At 45.9% G+C, this 20,437-nt stretch overlaps 1 protein-coding gene across 1 annotated transcript in view; it reads right to left on the reverse strand.

Annotated features, from left to right (window-relative positions):
• Positions 1 to 5,058: 5,058 nt before the first annotated feature.
• MAMLD1 (mastermind like domain containing 1) overlaps positions 5,059 to 20,437 on the reverse strand; it is a 163,563-nt gene continuing 148,184 nt past the window's right edge. The window contains 4 exon segments of the mRNA XM_066357030.1: positions 5,059 to 6,474; positions 6,477 to 6,641; positions 6,718 to 7,203; positions 8,667 to 8,751. Coding sequence (XP_066213127.1) covers positions 6,074 to 6,474; positions 6,477 to 6,641; positions 6,718 to 7,203; positions 8,667 to 8,751 — 1,137 coding nt within the window. The 3' untranslated portion in view covers positions 5,059 to 6,073.

A 20,437-nucleotide genomic window follows, 5' to 3' on the forward strand; every position in this document is an offset into this window, starting at 1 on the left:
AGCTTTTGCACAGCAAAAGAAACTGACAACAAAACAAACAGACAAAAAAAAAAAAAACACACAGCCAACTAAATGGGAGATGATATTTTCAAACAGCACAGATAAGTGCCTAATATCCAAAATATACAAAGAACTCATAAAACTCAACAACAGACAAACAAAAATCCAAAAAAATGGGAAGAGGACATGAATAGACACTTCTCCCAGGAAGAATTACAAATGGCCAACAGATGTATCAAAAGATGCTCATCTTCATTAGCAATTAGAGAAATGCAAGTCAAAACTATAATGAGATACCACCTTACACCTGTTAGATTAGCTATTATCAACAAGACAGGTAATAACAAGTGTTGGAGAGGCTGTGGAGAAAAAGGAACCCTCATCCACTGTTGGTAGGAGTGTAAAGTAGTACAACCAGTATGGAAGAAAGTATGATGGTTCCTCAAAAAATTAAAAATAGAACTACCATATGACCCAGCAATTCCTCTACTGGGTATATACCCCCAAAACTCAAAAACACTGGCATGTAAAGACACATGCAACCCCATGTTCATCACAGCATTGTTCACAGTGGCCAAGACATGGAAACAACCAAAAGCCCTCTGAGAGATGATTGGATAAAGAAGATGTGGTACATGTATACTATGGAATACTACTCAGCCATAAGAAATGATGACATAGGTTCATTTACAACAACATGGATGGGCCTTGATAACATTATATTGAATGAAATAAGTAAATCAGAAAAAATGAAGAAGTATATGATTCCATACATAGGTGGGACATAAAAATGAGACTCAGGGACATGGACAAGAGTGTTGTGGTTACCAGGGAGGGGGAGGAAAGAGAGGGACAGGGTGGGGGGAGAGGAGGGGCACAAAGAAAACCAGATGGAAGGTGATAGAAGACTATATGACTTTGGGTGATGGGTATGCAATGTAATCAAATGTCAAAATAACTTGAATATGTTTTCTCTGAACCTATGTACCCTGATTGATTAATGTCACCCAATTAAAATTAATTTAAAAAATTACATGGAAGAAAACATAGGTACTAAACTTATGGATCTTAGCAATAGAGAAGAATTTATCAATTTGACACCAAAAGCAAGGGAAGTAAAGGCAATAATAAATGAATACAAATTAGTACAACCATTATGGAAGGAAGTGCGGTGGTTCCTCAAAATATTAAGAATAAAACTATCATATTATCCAGAAATCCCTCTACTGGGTAACTACCCCAAGAATTCAAAAACATTAGTACATAATGATAAATGCACCCGATATTAATCGTAGCATTATTGACAGTGGCCAAGATATGAAAACAACCAAAGTATCCCTTTATAGAAGATTGGATAAAGAAGATGTGGTACATATATACAATGGAATACTACTCAGCTAAAAGAAATTATGACATACTGACATTTATGACAACATGGATGGACCTTGAATACATTATAGTGAGTGAAATAAGTAAATCAAAGAAAGCTAAGAAGTGTATGATTTCACACATAGGTGGTGTATAAAACTGCGACTCATGGGCATAGATAAGAACGAAGTGGTTGCCAGGGGTGGAGAATGTGGAGGAAGTAGTGTAGTGGATGGGAGTAAAGAGGGACAAATATGCAGTGACAGAATATGATTTGACTTTCGGTGATGTGTATACAACATAATCAACAGATCAAATGATATTGAGATATTCACCTGAAACCTAGGTACTCTTATTGATTAGTGTCATCCTTTTAAATTTAATTTTCTAAATACAATAAAAAAGAAAAACCTAGTCAAGTAAGAGGAAACAATAGAAGGAGCAAGACAGAATGGCCTTCAGTGCAGAAAAGAGGGCCAAGATGCAGGCCAGAGAGGAGGAATAGTCCTAGAGGACTGTAGTTCCCAGGAGCCAAGGGCAGTGCTTTTCTGAAAGGAGGGAGAGTCCAGTGTTGTTAAAAGGGGAAGTCTACTGAGGACTAAAAACTTTACGTGGGATTTATGGCCAGGAGAAATTTGGTACATTGACTGTTATATTTGGAAGAAGGAGAAGAGACTGGAGCCAAATCCCTCCAGGTTAAGGAGTGAGTGGGAGGGAGAGGGTGGCAGTGAGCTAGAACTGTAGTTGAATGTGTTGTGGCGTTGAGTGGCTTTTTAACATGGCCCAAGTGAAAGTTCTGGGTAAGAATCTAGCAGGTAGAGGCTGATTGTACAATGGCAGAAAAGTGGAAAGTGGTATCTCCTAGAAGGAGCAACTTGGTGCAGCCATAGTGAGAACAGAGATGGGAAACGACTGCTGGGAGAGCAGTGAGGCCAAGCTGGAGTCAGGTTGCAGAAAATGCTCAGGGGGCTATCTACACTGCTGTCCACACTGGCTCAGCCCTGAAGTTACTGTATGGTTGCAGTGGGAAATGAACCCTCTGGCAATAAAAGATGGAACCAGCTCAGTAGGCCAAACTCAGCTTTTATTCTGCTGCTCTGAGGACCAGCAGAGCTGAGTATGAACAAGGGTAAACCCGAATCCCTTTGGCAGGCTGAGAAAGCCCCACTGGTAGGGCTGGGTTGGGAGGATCTACAGGCCATGGCTTCAGTGCCCAGATGACTGACTGTGAACAACAGTCATTGAGAAGTTGGGTCTAACACAGAGCCAAGGAAGGGCACCTGGCTCAAACCCTGCTGCTCCTAAGCCCACCAGAGAAAGGGGCAGAGAGGTGGGCTCAAGTGCCTCATTGTGGTCCTGAGAAGAAACCAGGGTCTGCCTATTGCTTAGCACCACTGGGGCACTTGGGGCAACACCAAGAGGCACAGTGAGGATGGTTTCTGGGAGGCTTTTTAAGGAGGTTCTGCTTTCAAGGGGCAGGGGAACAGAGGCAGAGACCATGATAGAGAGTGATGACTGAGCTGAGAGACACCAGTGGGATACAAAGAACGTTCTGCAGAAAGCAAGAGGGGCCTGTGTGAACAAGTGGGCCAAAAGCCAGGACTTTCGGGCAATGACTCTGTCCATGACCACTCTGGCCCACGGGCGGGGGAAGCCTGCTTCCATCCTTATTGATCTTTGTTCCCACTCACAGTCATTGAATGTTGGGTACAGGCATCTTCCTAGAACATTCTAGGCTCTGCTGGACAGAACAGAGCTATTGCAGTGCATGTGTCTCCTCAAGTGTGACATTATGTTGGAACGTTTTCTACCTTTGAAGATGAGGTATAAAACCTTTCCCAGACAATTAAGGGAATAAATATGATGTAACTACATGGTGAGTACATCTGATCCTAACTGCTGCTTCAATTGTGCTTTTACAGTGTCTAGGGAAGTGGTAGCTCAACTAGCTTCCTCATTACCTTTGGGGCGTTGTGGTTCCACCTGCAACCCGTTACCTGCGCCTCATCTCGTGATTACTCCCAACCATCCTATTAAGGTCTCCCTGGAAATAAAGCCCAACCGTGAAGTCAAATTCAGATGAAGGTCTGTAGAAGCCACTTTTTTGCTGTGAGAGGGTGGCCTTACTGTGGAGTGACAGGAGTCCTTGTTTTTGTATAGTATAAATTAGAAACAACCAGCAGCCAATCCACTTGCTGCAAATGCTAGGAGTGGGGTGGGTCTAATGGGGACTCGGGTGGAGTTCAGTAGGATTTGGGAAGTCAGGCAAACTGGAGCGAAGACACTTCTTCCACTGTGGTCTTGGACATAAAGCTAAGCCATGCAGACTTTGACCTATCCCCTGCACCCCTGTGGCCCCTACACCCTGACCCACTGAGCTCTCCGCAATCCCACAATCAGGATGATCAGGGCTTTGGAGAAGGGGAAGTGGGACGTCCTCCCCTCCTCCAACCACAGGGGTTCAGCTGCCCAGTGGTTTCACCAGTGCCTTGTAGGTTCTTTGTGAAGGAACATGCCAACATGGCCTGTGCAGCCAATATGCCACTTGCTTCAAGGTACCATCCCCCATCTCTAGCCACTTTATATTGGTGTCCCTTACATCAGTGGTCCCCAACCCCCAGGCCATGGACTGGTGCCAGTCCGTGGGCCATTTGGTACCGGTCTGCAGAGAAAGAATAAATAACTTACATTATTTCCGTTTTATTTATATTTAAGTCTGAATGATGTTTTTTTTGTGTGTGTGTATTTTTCTGAAGCTGGAAACGGGGAGAGACAGTCATACAGACTCCCGCAAGCACCCGACCGGGATCCACCCAGCACGCCCACCAGGGGCGACGCTCTGCCCACCAGGGGGCGATGCTCTGCCCCTCCGGGGCCTCACTCTGCCGCGACCAGAGCCACTAGAGTGCCTGGGGCAGAGGCCAAGGAGCCATCCCCAGCGCCCGGGCCATCTTTGCTCCAATGGAGCCTCGCTGCAGAAGGGGAAGAGAGACAGAGAGGAAGGAGAGGGGGAGAGATGGAGAGGCAGATGGGCGCCTCTCCTGTGTGCCCTGGCTGGGAATTGAACCCGGGACCTCTGCACGCCAGGCCGACGCTCTACCACTGAACCAACCAGCCAGGGCTTGAACGATGTTTTATTTTAAAAAAATGACCAGATTCCCTCTGTTACATCTGTCTAAGACTCACTCTTGATGCTTTTCTAGGTCATGTGATACATTTATCCGTCCCACCCTAAAGGCCGGTCCGTGAAAATATTATCTGACATTAAATTGGTCCGTGACCCAAAAAAGGTTGGCGACCACTGCCTTATGAGGAAGGAGTTAAGATTTTATTTAGGTATGTCACCTTCTCAGTCAAAAAAGGAAGGTAGTACAGAGTTTAGATTCTCAGTGAAAGCCTGTCACCTCATCACAGAATTACCTTAGTAGCCTTCTGTCCCCTCTGTTTCCTATTCTATAAAATGAGGGACTGGGACCCAAAATAACAAGCTTCTATGTTGTGATGTGGAACAATCACAGCTCACCTACACAAACTTCTCACCCTGTGCCCCTCCATGCAGCACCTTTCCAATGCACAGGACATCAGTATCCTCTGAAAGAACTAAAGGCACTGGCTGGCTTAGCTGACATGGGTTTGCAGGTACTGAATGCTCCCTTAAAAAATGAAAACAGAGGCATTTTTCTCCTGGCTTTTTATTGCAGAATAAAATTAAAAACATCTGGCTTGAAACAGATGCCAGATATCAAATTAGAGGTGAATACAAGATGGTAATTAAAGTATGATTACACAGAGTCTGGACAGTGAGAAAAGTTTACAAGATAGTGGATGTGGATTTTCTTTAAGACACTGAAATATACATGACAGTAATTGCAGATAGAAACCATCAAGAACAAACCAAAACTCAAGTATTAATGCTTAAAGACCTCCCCTTCCAAACCACAAAGCCTTCCATAAAACAAGTACTGAAAGTTTTTCAACCAGGTGAAAAAGTACTGAAAGGCTTTAAATCTCTCCAGGTACCTCTGGAGAGGTACAGAGCTGGGGTTCTCTTGTCTGAATGATAAATGGAGAACATTCTAGATTCTCAGTGACAGCTCAGTGTTCAGCTCACAAACTCTCTCAAATCTACAGAACTCTCTCAGCCTCCTTGCAAATTTTCACTGTAGGGCACTTACAATAAAAGCAGCTTCTGCTATAATGTGCTCATCAAGAAAGAGCTAGCGGAGACTAAAAAGTTTGTAAGAGATTAAGAACTACACAAGGAGATCAAATTTTCAGTGAAAATGGAAATAAACAGCAAAGTGGCATTTGTCAGCTTGTGTAACACTTCTTGGGTCACTTCCACATCTTCTGTTGCATTAGAACTGTAAGTAGCTCAGCCACCTGGCTTATAAGATATTACTGGAGAGAACAATAGTCTGCATATTTGCAACAATGTATAATAAACACAAACAATGCATAATAAACACAACTGTACTGAAACAAAAGCCGTCACTTTATTTACAAAGTCACAAAACAAAGTATAAATACGTCTGTCATTAATGCTTAGGAAAACCATTCACAAATTTTTCTCTATGTACAAATATTTTGAAAAATCACCAGCTTTCCATTTTGTTATGGGCAGGGAGAGGGATGGGCATGTGCTAATGTCACTCAGATTATGAGGAAACACTTGTGTGGCTCACTGGGGCCAGTTGTGAATTTGCTATGGATTCACTCCGCTCCCTAAAGTGATGTCAACATTGTGGGTGCTATTTTGGCTATTCTGGGTGACTTGGCTAGCACTCTGGACTGCGGCATTTTGGGCAGCAGCATGCTGCTCTTCCAGAATGTCATTGATCAGCCTCAGGTTGCACACCCAGTCTTCATCTGGGCTCGTGCTGGGGCCTTTCAAGAGAGCTTCAATGAAAGCCACCTCATTGCAGTCAGGTGGAGAAATCAGATTGTTTAGTGGGGGCTGGGGCAAAAAGTCATAGGGTGGCAGCTCAAGAGGGGGATCCATTTTGTTGAATGGACCCAGGGACTGGCTGGCAGTGATAGCGGAGGCGGCAGTGGCAGCAGCAGCCACATAACTTGGTGGTGGCCCAATGCCCTTTATGGGACTCATGGACCAAAGTTAGCTATGTCCTGCTGGAGGGACTTGATGGCATTTAGCACAGGTACAGGGCCTTGCAATGGTCTCTGCCTGAGGCTGAAGCTGGGGGTGGCTAAGGTAGCATGCACCTTCTGGCGAGACCTGCCTTCTATGTTCCCTGTCTGGGAGGCAGGAGTGCCTGCTCTGATGGACAGCCTGGGGCTACCAGGGAGATTCTCACAGGTGCCTTGGCCAGGATCAAGTTGCTATCAAACTGCTGCTGGTGCTCTTCTCTACTTGGCTTGGGGGTGGTTCTTTCAAGACCGCTGGGATTGCAGTTGTTGCCATTGCCCATATAGCATTATTGAACATGGTGGACATTCTTGGCACACAAGGCTCTCTGAGCTGGTGGGGACTCAAACACTGGCTGCCCAGGGAGCTGGGACAGAACCTGGGCAGAATCACTCTTGAGTAGGAGGCTTGGGCTCTCTGTGTATGATGGCAGACTAAGCCAAGGCTGTCTAGGGGGTTCTGGCTTGAGTGTGAGGGTATGGGAAATAGGGGACTGGGGTTGAAAATTCCTTGCTTTTTGCCTGGAGTAAGTGAGATTGTGCCATTGTGACTTTGGTGTCTACTGGGTGGGATTATTTCTGGACTCAGATAGTTCTGAAAGAGCCCAGCTCTAGGTGGCATCATGCGCTGGCTGGATGGGGGGTTTGCCTTGGTCTGGCTACATTTGGAGGTGACTTGTTCTTTTATGGCTACACAAAGAGAAAAGGGGGCTGGGAGTCAGTTCCAAAGTCATTCTCAATTTAGGCTACAGCTGCTGGAGGGAGCTACCAGACCAGCGCTGACCTCTCACCTTCTATCCTTGGCTCCTACTGAACATCCCTTGTTACCCAACTCTTCTCAATTCCCCTTGTTCCTCTACCCTCACCTTTGACTGCCAATTCTTGGGAGCCCTCCTAGATTCCTGGGTCTGTGCTCACACATCCCTTTTCATTCTACACTAAGTACAGATAATTTTGGATAAAAATGCCAGATTATCTTTCTGTCTTTTCAAGTATATTGTAAGGTCCATGAAGCTAGGGACTGGGTTCACTTTTCTACTCAGTACTCTGTACGCAGTCCTGACACTGCTCACCTTGACAGATGGAATGGCTTTCCAAGAACTTGTCTGCCCTGTCCTTATAGTTGAAGTGTGCCTGACCTGGGAATCTGGGATATTCAGCTAGTGTTAGGCTCAAAGGAACAGGGGGTTTTGCACATGAATGGAGGAGTGTTATAGTGAACTGGCTAAAATGAAAATGTTGACCACCTGTTGGAGGGCAAGCAACTTTTACTGAGCCCCAGGTAAGAGTATCCTTAGACATACACAAAACCATCACTGGGGGTAATGATTGTTTACCACATGTCTTCCTGGCTAGTCTGGAAGCTCTGAGAAGTAGGGACCATGCCTAATTTTCTGCAAACAGCTGTATCTCCGACCAATAAATGTTGATTACATTCATATCTCTAATAGTAGGGTGGGGACACCTTCACCCTGTGGAGGCTCTGGGAGCCTCCCCATCACAGACTCTTTTTTTAAAATTTTATTTATTCATCATTTTAACAAGAGAGGAGCGAGGAGAGAGAGAAGGGGGGGGAAGAGCAGAAAGCATCAACTCCCATTTGTGTCTTGATCAGGCAGGCCCAAGGTTTTGAACCAGAGATCTCAGCGTTCCAGGTCAATGCTTTATCCACTGCGCCACCACAGGTCAGGCCCACCACAGATTCTTTGAGGCAGAGCTTGGACGCTTTTTCCATTTCCCACACCTGAGAGATGGCCCAGGATCTTGTTAGAATAGAAAGTCACTGGGGTGGATGCAAGAAAGGCAGACCCAAAACCCTGGGGTTGTGTCAGCTTTCAGTGGATTCCGATAAAACTCTAGGCAGTGCCTTTCTCCCATTGAGAGTAACTGCTTTAAGGCACTTGACTTAGCTTAACCAGTCTCTTGAATTACACAGTAATGTCAGCTGGTCTTCAAATGGGTTCTTACTTAAGTTTCCAGTGTGAGAAATCCAACCAGGGTGCTACTGAACTGACTTGCAGACCTCCCTTCTTTGTCTCAATGTTTTCAGAAACATCCACAGTAATTGCTTATTTTGGGGTGAATTCTCACCCACCCTCACATACACACCCCCCTGGTCTGTCCCTTTGGGAACACTGATCTTAACTGCTTACCTTGAAATTGATTCATCTGTAGGGCAATATATGCATTCTGCTGATCAGGGGTCATGGCCATGAGACCTGATCTCTGTTTCTCTTGCTAAATGGAAGATGAAAAAGATGTGTTAGAATATAGCTACCAAGAAATATTTGCCTTGAGATTGTTGTGTGGGGACCCAGTACTGCTTTTGTGTAGCAGATAGCATGAGTGAGCAACAAACACACACTTGCATGCATGCCCCACCCTCCCAAGCAAAATTCCACTGGTATAAACAAAAGTAGGATTCTGCAACTTGGATTAAAAATCCAACTGCAACAGCATAGGATGGTGTGGGAGACACAGAGCTTAACAGCAAGAACACATAGAAAAGGAATTAGGCATTTTGGATGTCCTTCTGTTCAGGATGGGTCAACAGTGAGATGTAGTCACTAAAAGAGCAAATGTAACATTAGGTTGCATTAAAAGAAGCAGAGTATGTAGAAGGAAGGAGGTGACAGTCCTACAGTTTTCTGAATGGGCCAGACTATGTCTATAGTGCTGACAAGAGTCTGGGCATGGCAGTATCAGGGAGATCCAGACAAACTGGCTGAATTCAGGCCAGCCCATGTGATTGGGTTAGGGCTCGAACTCCAAACCACACAGACAAGGAATGGCTGAGAAAACCAAGAATGCCAGGGCTGGGGCAGGGCCAACTTTGGGCTGTGTGGTGGTGGGTATAGAGCTTCTGCAAAGTTGTCATGGAAAAAAGGCCAAGGATTGTTCTCAGTGATCCTGGCATGAATAGCAGGATGATTATATAATTATATGGATGCCACCTGGAGTAGTCACTCACTGCCAATTTCCCTTCATTTTCTTGACTGGCTGCAGCATGGGAAGTTGGGATGAGCTTCCTGTCTCCATTTCCAAGCTGGGTAGGCAGGAGAGGAGCCAAGCTTCAAGGCTGCAGTCCCAGCACTGAGTGTGGGAGCAGTGTAAGGGGGGCAGCCCAGGGAGGACCAGATGGGGGCACATAGAAGGCATGACTCACTCCTTGCAGAGACCTTCAGTCACTCAGTGCCAGGTTGTAACTGAGATCCAGGTCTGACTCCCAGTCCAGTGTTTTCTCACTGCTCTCTCTCTCCTTGTCTCAAGAAACCTGCTCACAAGTGTGCCGACAACTAAGGCAACTCCACCAGGAAGTGAACCAGCAAGTCTACTTTCTGAGTTGCATCCCACTTGATGCCATAAGACTTGACTCTACAACATGGAATGTCTTGCTTTTATCGACCTTAAAGGGCTGACGTGGGGGTGTATGATGGGGGCTGGTGGAGGGCTGCACTTGCGAGAGTGCCCAGATCCCAGGCCTGGTGGCAGTTCCTGACCTCAGTTCTTGCCAAGGCAGAGAGAACAAATACAAGGCACCTGGCAGAGTACGCTAGAAGCGATTTCACAATCCTGGCTTTAGCTTGCTTTCTATCTGAGCTCTTGCCCCTGCCCTCTGGGGTGGTAGAGGTGTTGTTTCTCAGCTGGTACATGGAGCTGCCTCTCTTCCTGCTAAAACATGGGGGTGACAGAACGTATCTCATGCATGCTCACTGTACTGAGCATGTTATACCCATTATTTCACACTGTGTTGCAACAATCCTTTGAAGTAAGCATGCTATAATCCAAGCGATACTGAATTGGACACTGAGGAGCACAAGGGCCACATGACATACCAAGGCCCCGGTCATCAGGAAGGAGAGCAGCACTAGGATCTGTCTAATATGTTCAGGATGGGTAGGCATTTATAAAGTAGCCCTTTCATTTGTTTTTACCTTCTACCTCTATACTAGTTTTAGGAGATCTAGGCAAAGGATCTATGGACCCCAGCTTACTTAAATTACATCTGAGGCTCAGACAGAAAGGTTACATGACTTGCCCAAAGTGATCTGGCTAGGAAGTGCCATGACCCTTGAATACACTGTTTCTGCCTGTTAGCCTGCTGTTTCTGGGGACTGGCTCTTGTGGCCAGCTAGGTCTACACTAACCCTAACTCTTTGCCTGCAGGTTGCCCCATTAGTTTCATCAAACAACACAGTTGTACAGGGGCAGAGGGCAGGTGGAGGCTATAGGGTGCAACAAAAGAAGCAAGGGAAGGGCAGAAGAGCACCCCCCCAAAAGAAGCAGAAAGAGACACCCGAAGGGCAAGGGAGACTAAAAGTCGGGAGGGCAGAGGAACTGGGTAGTGTCTGCCAGATAAAAGACAGTGCTTCTTAAACAGTCCAGGGTTACAGGAAGAAGGGGTGTGTTGGCTAGTGTTCATTCAAGGAAGCACAAAACTCACAGCACCCAGAGTTGAAAAGAAAACCTGGTTAGTTGGCATGGTTATACAAACTCCCAAGACAAAGGGGACACCTGACATCCAGCCTTCAGGCCTAGGCCCTTTAGCATCTTGGAGTGTCCTGGGGCACTGTTCTCAAGTGGGGTCTCTTCATACCGCTGAGGTAGTCCAGGAGAGTCCTAGCCCTGTGCTCTGGGCCTGTTGTTCCTGGCCTTGTAGCCAGAGCATTCTCTCCAGGTCTCCCTAGGAGGCTGCTTCCTTTGTTTTGCAGATGGAGGCTCCCATCTTTTGTTCAGAATCAATGTGCTCCAAAGATAAGCCCCAAGAAAACAGTTGTTACCTTTTGGCACTGAAAATCAAAACCTTTGGAAAATGGAGAAAACAAGAAGTGACAAATGTTTCCAGTGACCAGGAGGAGGTGGTGGCTGAAAACTGCTGCTTAGTGACAGACACTTGTGAAACATGTTCCAGTCAACCTGTGGATTTTCATAAGCATCCTTACGGAGGTCATCAAATAACTCATTTCTCCAGGGCTGTGATTATCATAGTATTTGCCCTTACTGTGCCAGGTCACACTGCCAGGGCAGTTTTGGTGGGTTCTTTTCAAGTCTAGGTGTGCTTCTCCCATGCTGGTCACTATGGATGAGCCTGGGCTGGTGCCAGCAGGAAGTCTCTCAGAGAACTAGGGTCCTGGCTCTTCTATCACAGCTCCTCCCAGTCCTACTGGGCCGAGGGGTTGATCTCAGCCAGAATGGTGACTTGGGAAGACAAAGACTTGATTTGCTGAAAGCTTCTTGCTGATGCACAGGAAGTTGCAAAACCCTGGTCCATACGTGGGGGCTTTGGCAGGGCTAGTGTTTCATCTGTGTGCTGTGTTAGTCAGGAGCGAGATGCAAAAGGCTGGCTCAAATCCTACTGCTATCTCCTGGAATAGTTGAGCCCAACACAGACCAGGACAGGTACTGTGTCAACTTTGCTTTTCAGCCATCAGAGGTGAATGGCTCCTGAAAGTCTCATGGAATCCCCTGGATGATTCCTCTCACCACTGCAGGGGAAGAATGGTCTCAGGACTGATTCAACCAATTAATCAAGCAAAGGGGGATGGAGGAACAGCAGGACTCACACACAGATGTCCACAAAAAGTTCTTGGATTTCAACAGAATTTAAACTGAAGTCCCTGGCCCCATGATCCCCAAGAGGAGAGCATTCTGATTGGGAAATGCCAGGAAATGGATCCAAAGCCTTATTGTGTACAATACATTAATTTTAGGGAAGGAGAGAAAGAAAAATGGGGGTTGGAAGGGCAGGAGAGAGGGAAGGGAGAGGGATAGAGAAAGGGAAACGGAAAGGGAAGAGGAAGGACAAAGGAAGAGAGAGGGAGAGAGGAAGATAACAAGGAGAATAAGTAGGAGGAGGAGGAGGAAGAGAAGAGAGAGAAGAGGAGGGGGATAAGAAGGAGGAAGAGAAGATATTTTTCTCTCTATCACTAGGTATCGCAATCTGTTTTCCCAGCCAGTGCAGCCCATGAGCACTCTCATACGCAGTCACCCTGCCCTGCTGCAAAAGGCACTTAACTAGCTCTGTATTAGAGGTACAAATGTTAATTACCTCTAGCATCTGAGTTTGTTTATTACTCCTCTAGAAAAAAAACCCTTTTTTAGTTTTTGAAAATCAGATATGGGAACACCTCACTCACTCTCCTGATTTTTCCTTTATAATGAAAAGAAGACAGTACTCTACATGGAGATTATGAAATCAAGACCTGAATTCTGGGGGCTGCCACATCCATACGGATAGGGTCACTTCAGACTTACTATGGCCCATGTATGAAGGCAACGTAGACACTTCCATCAGAAGCCCTGTTTAGAGGGCGTGTGGATGCTCTTAGGTGAAAATTCTCTCCAGGTGTTCTCCAGAAACTAGAGGCTTTCCTACAGTGGATGGCAGGTGAGGATCATTTCTTAGTCTCTCCTGATTCTCAGAGCCTGTGCCTCAGTTTCTCCAGACAGCCTCCAGAGGAGGCCAAACCATTGGGAATGATGGTTACGCCATTAGGCCACATCTCCTTGTGAACCTGAGGCCAAACACTTACCCTTTTGTGTTGTTTTTGATCAATGACTTTCCCTGACCAAATACAGCCTACAAGATGTGGGCCTCATTGAATCTGGTCTGACAGAACTAACCTGCCTGTTGGTCAAATAATTTTTAAATATGATGTATATGTTTGCTTGCTTATAGTTTGCATTGGATGTAGGGGGACAGGTTGTAAGCAGATATGATCCTTATAGCCTAAGGCTTCGTTTTAAGACATTTTGATGTAGGGTGGTGCATTCTCATGAGGAATCACATTATGCCTCAGATAAATGACTTTGTATCAGAGACTTCCTTGTTTGTATATTGGATTAAAAGTTTTGGTTTCTACACTATAAAGTGGGGCAGACCGGGAGCTAGGTCTCTCTTGGTTCCTGAGATTAGCATTAGAGGAGAGAGCAGAAAAAGGAGAGCAGAGAAAGGCCATGTGAAGGAGGCCAGGAGAAGCAGCCAAAATGGTGGAGTGCTGATGGAGAAGCCAGTTAGTGCAGAGTTTGTGCAGAGAGAAGGAGATGGGGAACAGAGATGAATGAGTCTGGTGAGGTTAGAAACCTTTATTCTAGGAAACTTGGATAAGTCAGTAGCTTTGTGAGCACTGAATGAGTGGGTTTTGGAGCACAGTGTGTGTTTTTACTTGCCCGCCGGGTGCAAGCTAGGATTAATGCTAATGTCTCACTGTTGGTCAAATAAGTTTGTAAATATGATATATATGTTTGCTCACTTATAGTTTGTATTGGGTGTGGGGGACAGGCTGTAAGCAGGCTGGGTCATTATAGCCTAAGGCTTAGTTTATTGTTTTGTTTTTCTTTCTTTCTTTCTTTTTTTCTTTTTTTTTTTTTTTTTTACAGAGACAGATTAAAGGTAATGGCCCACCAGTTTTTGGCTCCGTTGTTTCATTACTGTCTGTCCGAGTCTAATGTGAACCTGCATGGGCCAGGTTACTGTGATAGTGGCTGTGGCTACTGGCTTTACATTTGGTGTAGTGTGTGGCAAGATTTGATACAGATGAGTATGGAGCCACCACCACTTTAAGTGGTGGAGTAGAGGACTGGCTGCTGTTATGGTTCCCCATGGCTGTCCTTCTGGGGGCTGTAGGCTGGCTGACTTTTCAGTCATGCGTGAGGAAACCAGAGCTCTGTGGAAGAGGCTGCCGGGGACCTGCAAACCGAGCAGTGGAAGGAGCTGGAGCAAATGTGGGAGAAACAGATGCCGACCCTGGAGCTGGAGGAAGCGCTGATGAAGGAGGCCAACCAGGTTCGTGAGATTCACTTGAAAATGGAGCAGCTGTTGGAGAAGGAATCACAAGTTCGTGAGTTGGAGATTGCCCTGGACGTTGTGGAGAGCCAGCAGCGGCAGCAAGCCGGGGCTGCAAGGCCCATGGAGCAGACGGCGGCAGCAGCCCGGGGCTCATGTCCGGTGGCGGCTGCTGCTGTTTTCAGTTCCTCTTTGGAGGATGAGGAGAATCAGGCTGGAGTTGCGATCCGCAGTCTCCAGAAGGTGAGAGCCCAATAGGAAGGAGTGCCTACGCCCCTGGTAGGTCTGCAATTTTGGGACACAGCGGTGGATGTCATCATGCTCTCTGGAGCAGAGATGGAAATGCTGACTGCCATTGCCACGTGCTCCTCTTTGGGACAGTGTAAGACCTGTCAGGACGGCAGGGATGAGGGAGGTGGCTGAGGCCCCATGTGTGTGGACTGATTCCTGTACTACAATCGGAGTGGGCACTGGCTCCTTTGCTGGATGGACTTATGGATTTTGGACAATGTGAAATACCTTGATAGGGGTGGGGGTGGCTTTGCTGGAAGGACTCCCCTGCCCCGGGAAGCTTTTCCCATGGCTAGAAAGAAGGCCGAGGACATTTTGCACTTTTGGCAAAGTGCTCAGAGACTGGTGAAGTGTATCTTTGTAATTGTTGAAATTGCATGATTTGTCATGTTGTTGTAATTTGTGTAATGTCCTTAATTTCCTTGTGCAGAAATACCTGTGATTCAGATTGTGAAGCGAGCAAAAGGGGTGGAATGTTGGTCAAATAAGTTTGTAAATATGACATATATGTTTGCTCGCTTATAGTTTGCATTGGGTGTGGGGGACAGGCTGGGTCATTATAGCCTAAGGCTTAGTTTTAAGACTAAGCTTTTCCCCACACCCTTGCCTGATTGTATAATGTGGGGTAGTGCACTCTCATGAGGAATCCCATTATGCCTCAGATGAGTGACTTTGTATCAGAGACTTCCTTGTTTTTATATTGGATTAAAGGTTTTGATTTCTACACTATAAAGTGGGGCAGATTGGGAGCTTGCTTTCTCGGTTCCTGAGATTATAATTAGAGAGGAGACCAGTAAGGCCACGTGGAGGAGAGTAGAAGCAGCCAGATGGTGGAGTGCTGAAGGAGAAGCCAGTTTGTGCAGAGTTTGTGCAGGGAGAAGGAGATGAGAAACAGAGGTGAATAAGGCTGGTGAGGTACAAACCTTTGATTCTAGGAAACTCGGATAAGTCAGTAGCTTTGTGAGCACTGAATGAGTGGGTTTTGGAGCCCAGTGTGTGTTTTTACTTGCCTGCCAGGTGCAAGCTAGGATTAAAGGTAATGGCCCACCAGTTTTTGGCTCCATTGTTTCATTACCGTCTGTCTAAATCTAATGCAAACCTGCATGGACCTGGCGGCTGTGATGGTGGCCAGCTACTGGCTTTATACCCACCAGTTATTGGCTCCATTGTTTCATTACTGTCTGTTCGAATCTAATGTGAACCTGCATGGGCCAGGCAGTTGTGATGGTGGCCATGGGTACTGGCTTTACACTGCCCAAATATTGAATGGGAAGAGATGGTTTCTTAGCAGCCCAGTGTATCCTTCTGTCAGTCAGCTGATAAATATTTCTTGTGGGTTTCTTTTGGCGCAGGCTATTTCCCAGGCATGGGGACAGCATTGTGCTTCTCTACTTTTATGGAGTTACAATAAAAGAAAGACTGACAAGACACAAGTAAGTCAATCAAAGGCCATTTCAGATGGCTACACGTCTTCTAAAGAAAATATGTGTGAAGGGATCAGGAGTGGGCAGGACTTTGGGGAGTACAGCAGAAACCTTAGATAAGGGCTTGGGGTCCTGAAGATAAGTCAGAACTTGCCATAAGTTTCTCTAAGTTAGGTGAGACTAGGGGCAGTGGTAGCCTGCTGGGGTCTTTCTTTGCCTCTTTGGGCCCCTTGCTTAGGAGTCAAGGACCTTCTCCATGGTGATGGTGCTTCCCTGGGTCTGAAACAGTCTGAAGCTGTCAAAGGGACTTCATAAAATCAATGGCATCAAAAGCAAATAGCAGAGAGCTCTAGGTCAGCTTTTTTATTTTCCATTCTCTGTCTTTCCACTTGACCTCCAAGAGCAAAGGCTCTATTTTGACTCCTTTCGAATCTTCTGGGTGGTTTTAGAACTGCCTGGTCTCTTAAGGGCTTGGTCTAAATGCTGGGAACATCTCAGGGCAGAGGAAGTAAATGTCTTTGCAGCGTGCCTTTTTTCTTTATGGTGCCTGCCTCCTCTGTCTCGCACTGAATCTGGCCTTCCCGAATCACAGGCTGAGCTGGCAGGGTCCTGTCTCTCAGAGCGCCCCCAAATGGACCTAACTTCCAAACCTTCATAGGGAAGATTAAGGGACCTAGCATCTGCCCCACGATTCACTGCTTGGTAGAAGGCACTGGCTTGGGTAGACATAAGACGGGTTAGAATAGGAATTCACAAGGCAAGGATCCTCTTGTTTTTTACTTCAGAGAACAGAGAAGGGAAGTGACATCCTGAGTGGATGGTGTCACCATTTGTTTTTACAAATTTTGTTCCCCTGACAGCTTTTTGCTGGACAGGATTTCTCAGGTTTCAGCTGAAGAGCACTTTAACTCTGAGAGTACACAGAAAAAAGGGGAAAGAGGGAAAAAAAATCAATACCTCTTGAACAGAAAGCACTGCTTGTTTCATCCTGGCAGATAAAGAGAACAAGGCTGTACATAACAAAGCATAACTTCCATTTAAGGCCAGAATCCCAGAGGTCCTTTCAGCATGATGACCATCTTCTGACCACTATCACTTAGCAATGCTCATTTCTTCAGTCGTTACTGCAGATAAGGCAGATGTCCTGTGTACACCGATATTTCACATGCCAGAACAACTCCACAATCCAAATGAAAAACTCTGCAAAGGTTCATTCTGGCTGATGTCCTCCATCTTGTTCTCATGATCACTAATGTGACTCTTTAGGGCAAATCAAGCTATTCCTTCTAGACTCTGCATGATGACCTAAACTCAGCTGTGTTGTATAGGTTTGGCTTGGATTCTTTCTGCCCGCCCTTCCAACGCTGCCAGTACTCCAGTGGGGAAATACAACTTCCCACTTTTAAGGTGCGCAACTTTTGGGTAGACTCAAGGAACACCTTGGGGTGCACAGTCCACAATGGTTCGCTGTTGGGAGGGGAAGTTCCTGAGCACTCAGGACATATGGAGCAGGCAGACACAGGGGATTCAAGATGCAGAAGTACAGCCCCTGTCCCCTTGGACTCATAGTCTGGCTGCAGGACAGACAGGCAGGGAAGAAACTGGGGTGCTGAATAGCAGACAACTGGGAGGAGTAACTGCACTTTCGGCAATCCTCACTCATTTACCTAGAGGTGAGACTATGGCACCTAGAGCACTTGGCTTGCTTAGGTGTTCTCTCTGTCAAAGATTGGCAAGGACACAGTAGAGAAGACAATAGAAATCCCTCTTAGGTGCACAGAGCTTTAGGGGCTGTCACCTCCGTGTTTCTCCCCAAAACCCTGTGAGGCAGGCAGGCAATCTGAGCAAGGAATTGTGCCACAGTTGACAGATGAGGAAAGCGAGGCTCAGGGAAATGACTTACCTACAGTGTTGTAGTTAGGCAGTAGAGGAGCAGGCACCTGCCTCCAGGCCTTCGGATCCCAGCTGCCCCAGGGCGCTGCCTCTGAGGTGCTGTTCCAGGAGGTGACTTGGGCCAGCTCATGAGAAAAGGGGCTGCTGGGAAGGTAAGGCTCACTCCCCAGGGCCTGGCAGGATGGGAGCTGCTGCCCGAGGCTGACCTGGGGGGGCCTGGCTTCCCCAAGATGGCAGGCTTTTTCTACATGACTCTATAACAACCGAGTAAACAATCCATCAGCTGCTTGGCCACAAAATGGTTCTGACTGATCTTGTCACTTCCCTGACCTTCTAGCTAGGTCATTTGGGTATTATGGTTATACACACCAACTGGTCTGGGGCAACAAAACTATGCAGCTTTATGGTTTTAATTGTCTTGGGTCACAGAGTCCTTTGACAATCAGTTAAAAGCTATGATCTCCTGCCACAGAAAAATCACTTACAGTGGTGTCTCACCTTTGCCAGCCCACCAACATTTTATACATAATTTCAGGGGTTTTCTGAATCACTTAATACCCATCTGCAAATCTCAGTTAAGGATCCTCTGCCTTGACTGGCCTACTGTCATGTTGGAAATACGAGTAAAGTTAAGTCAGAAAGCTGGTTCATTGTCAGTGACCTTGACCAATCCTGATCCCTCCCTACCATCTGCCACCCCCTCACACACACAACAGAGCACAGAGTTCTAAACTGATTTGTAGGCATGTGTGTAGACATGCTGAGGAATCTGCAAAACCAAATGGTGAGTGTAAAACCAAACATTTAAATGGAAATCTCACAACAGTCTTCACTGCAGCCCTCACTGCACTTCACCTTGCCAGGGACCCAGTTTTGGGACTTGTGTGTGAGTGGTACCTCCCCCTTCCATAAAAAGACAAGAATTTCATCAGAATTGAACATATGACCTAACTGTTTCAGCTAAAGGCAATTAAAAATCCCATGCTTTATGTCCATGCCAGAGTAAGCTTCAAGACTCAAATGAGCCATTGCCCTGAAATCCTGATGAGTACACCAAGCTCTTGGCAGCAGTGATGGACCCGGGGGAAGCCTACATTGATGGGAAGTTCTTTCAACATGAGACAGCCTCTTCATACTTATGTTTTTAATATCCAAGCTGAAAGTGATCATCTGAGTCTCCTACCAATTATCCTGGTAGAAAAGGTAGTATTTACCCCCAAAATCTAAAATAAACAATTAGAGTCAATTCGATCCATAGCAATAAACACCAAGCATCTACTGTGGGCTAGTCTTTGCAGAAGATAGCCCAGTAGACAGTTGGATGCATTATTTGATCAACAATAAAAATTTCCACCACTAAATTTACTGAGCATTTGCTCTGCATCATGCACAAACCCAAGTTCTTTCAATACTCAGATTCACTCAATCCGTTTATGAGGCAGGAGCTATTGCCATCTTTATTTTACAGATGAGATGAATGAGGCCCAGAGAGGTTAACTGAGTTGCCCAAAGTCACACAGCTAGTTAGTAGCAGAGCAGGATGCAAAGCGAGATTTACCTGGTTCCCAAGCTCCCATGAAGTTTGCCATGGTGTTTGTGTGTGTGTATATGTGTGTGTATGTTTAGACATTAACTTGCCATATGAGAACAAGTTTTGAAATGTAAACTGTTAAAATATGCCATTGCAAAAAGTATAGGCAGTATTTTACAAGGGGGCTCCAAATAATTTTTAAAGAACAAATTATAATTAAAGATGGGACTAGGAAGACAATCTAACACCTGGAAAGTTTTAGAAATTATACCCTCTCTCCAAACAAAACAACAATAACCGGAAATACTCTTAGCAAGTAAAAATGCACTTGGGCATGAAAACTTATTTGCCATTTGATGATACACCAACTGTGGACGGCTCAGTGCCCCTCCTCTTGGGGTGGTTCAGTACCCTCCTCTTGGGGTGGTTCAGTACCCTCCTCTTGGGGTGGTTCAGTACACTCCTCTTGGGGTGGTTCAGTACAGAGTTGAACTTCCTGACCTTTTCCAGCATCACTGCATGAAACCCCAATTTTTCTTTGGATCTAGGTCATCTAGGACATGAGCAGAAATGTTGCATTCTACAATTGACAGCTCTTTATGCCCATATACCTAGCTCCTTGATCATCTTAAACGTGATTTTAGAACCACACTGAAGTTTTACAAACCATTTATAAATGCAAATATTACTAGGGTTTTGATTACTTGCTCATTCCATGACAACCCATCCCAAAAGCAATGAATGGGGCTTATTTTTAAGCTTTTTCTCAGGAATCCCTGATAGCTTCATGTGACCAGTAGGATATTAGTGATGGATCAAGAAACAAGATTCCCCCATCAGCATTAACATATGCGTGCAATGCCTCAGTAGTTCATCAGGCAGAAACACCTGCTGATGGCACACAGAACTTACCAGTGGCAAAAGAGGTCCTCACAATGTGGGCAGTTTCACTCAACAGCAATTGGGAGTGGGCCTGGAGCGACTCACTTAGGTGGAGTT

Source organism: Saccopteryx leptura, chromosome X, assembly GCF_036850995.1.
Source record: "Saccopteryx leptura isolate mSacLep1 chromosome X, mSacLep1_pri_phased_curated, whole genome shotgun sequence".
In the NCBI taxonomy this organism is placed as follows: Eukaryota; Metazoa; Chordata; class Mammalia; order Chiroptera; family Emballonuridae; genus Saccopteryx; species Saccopteryx leptura.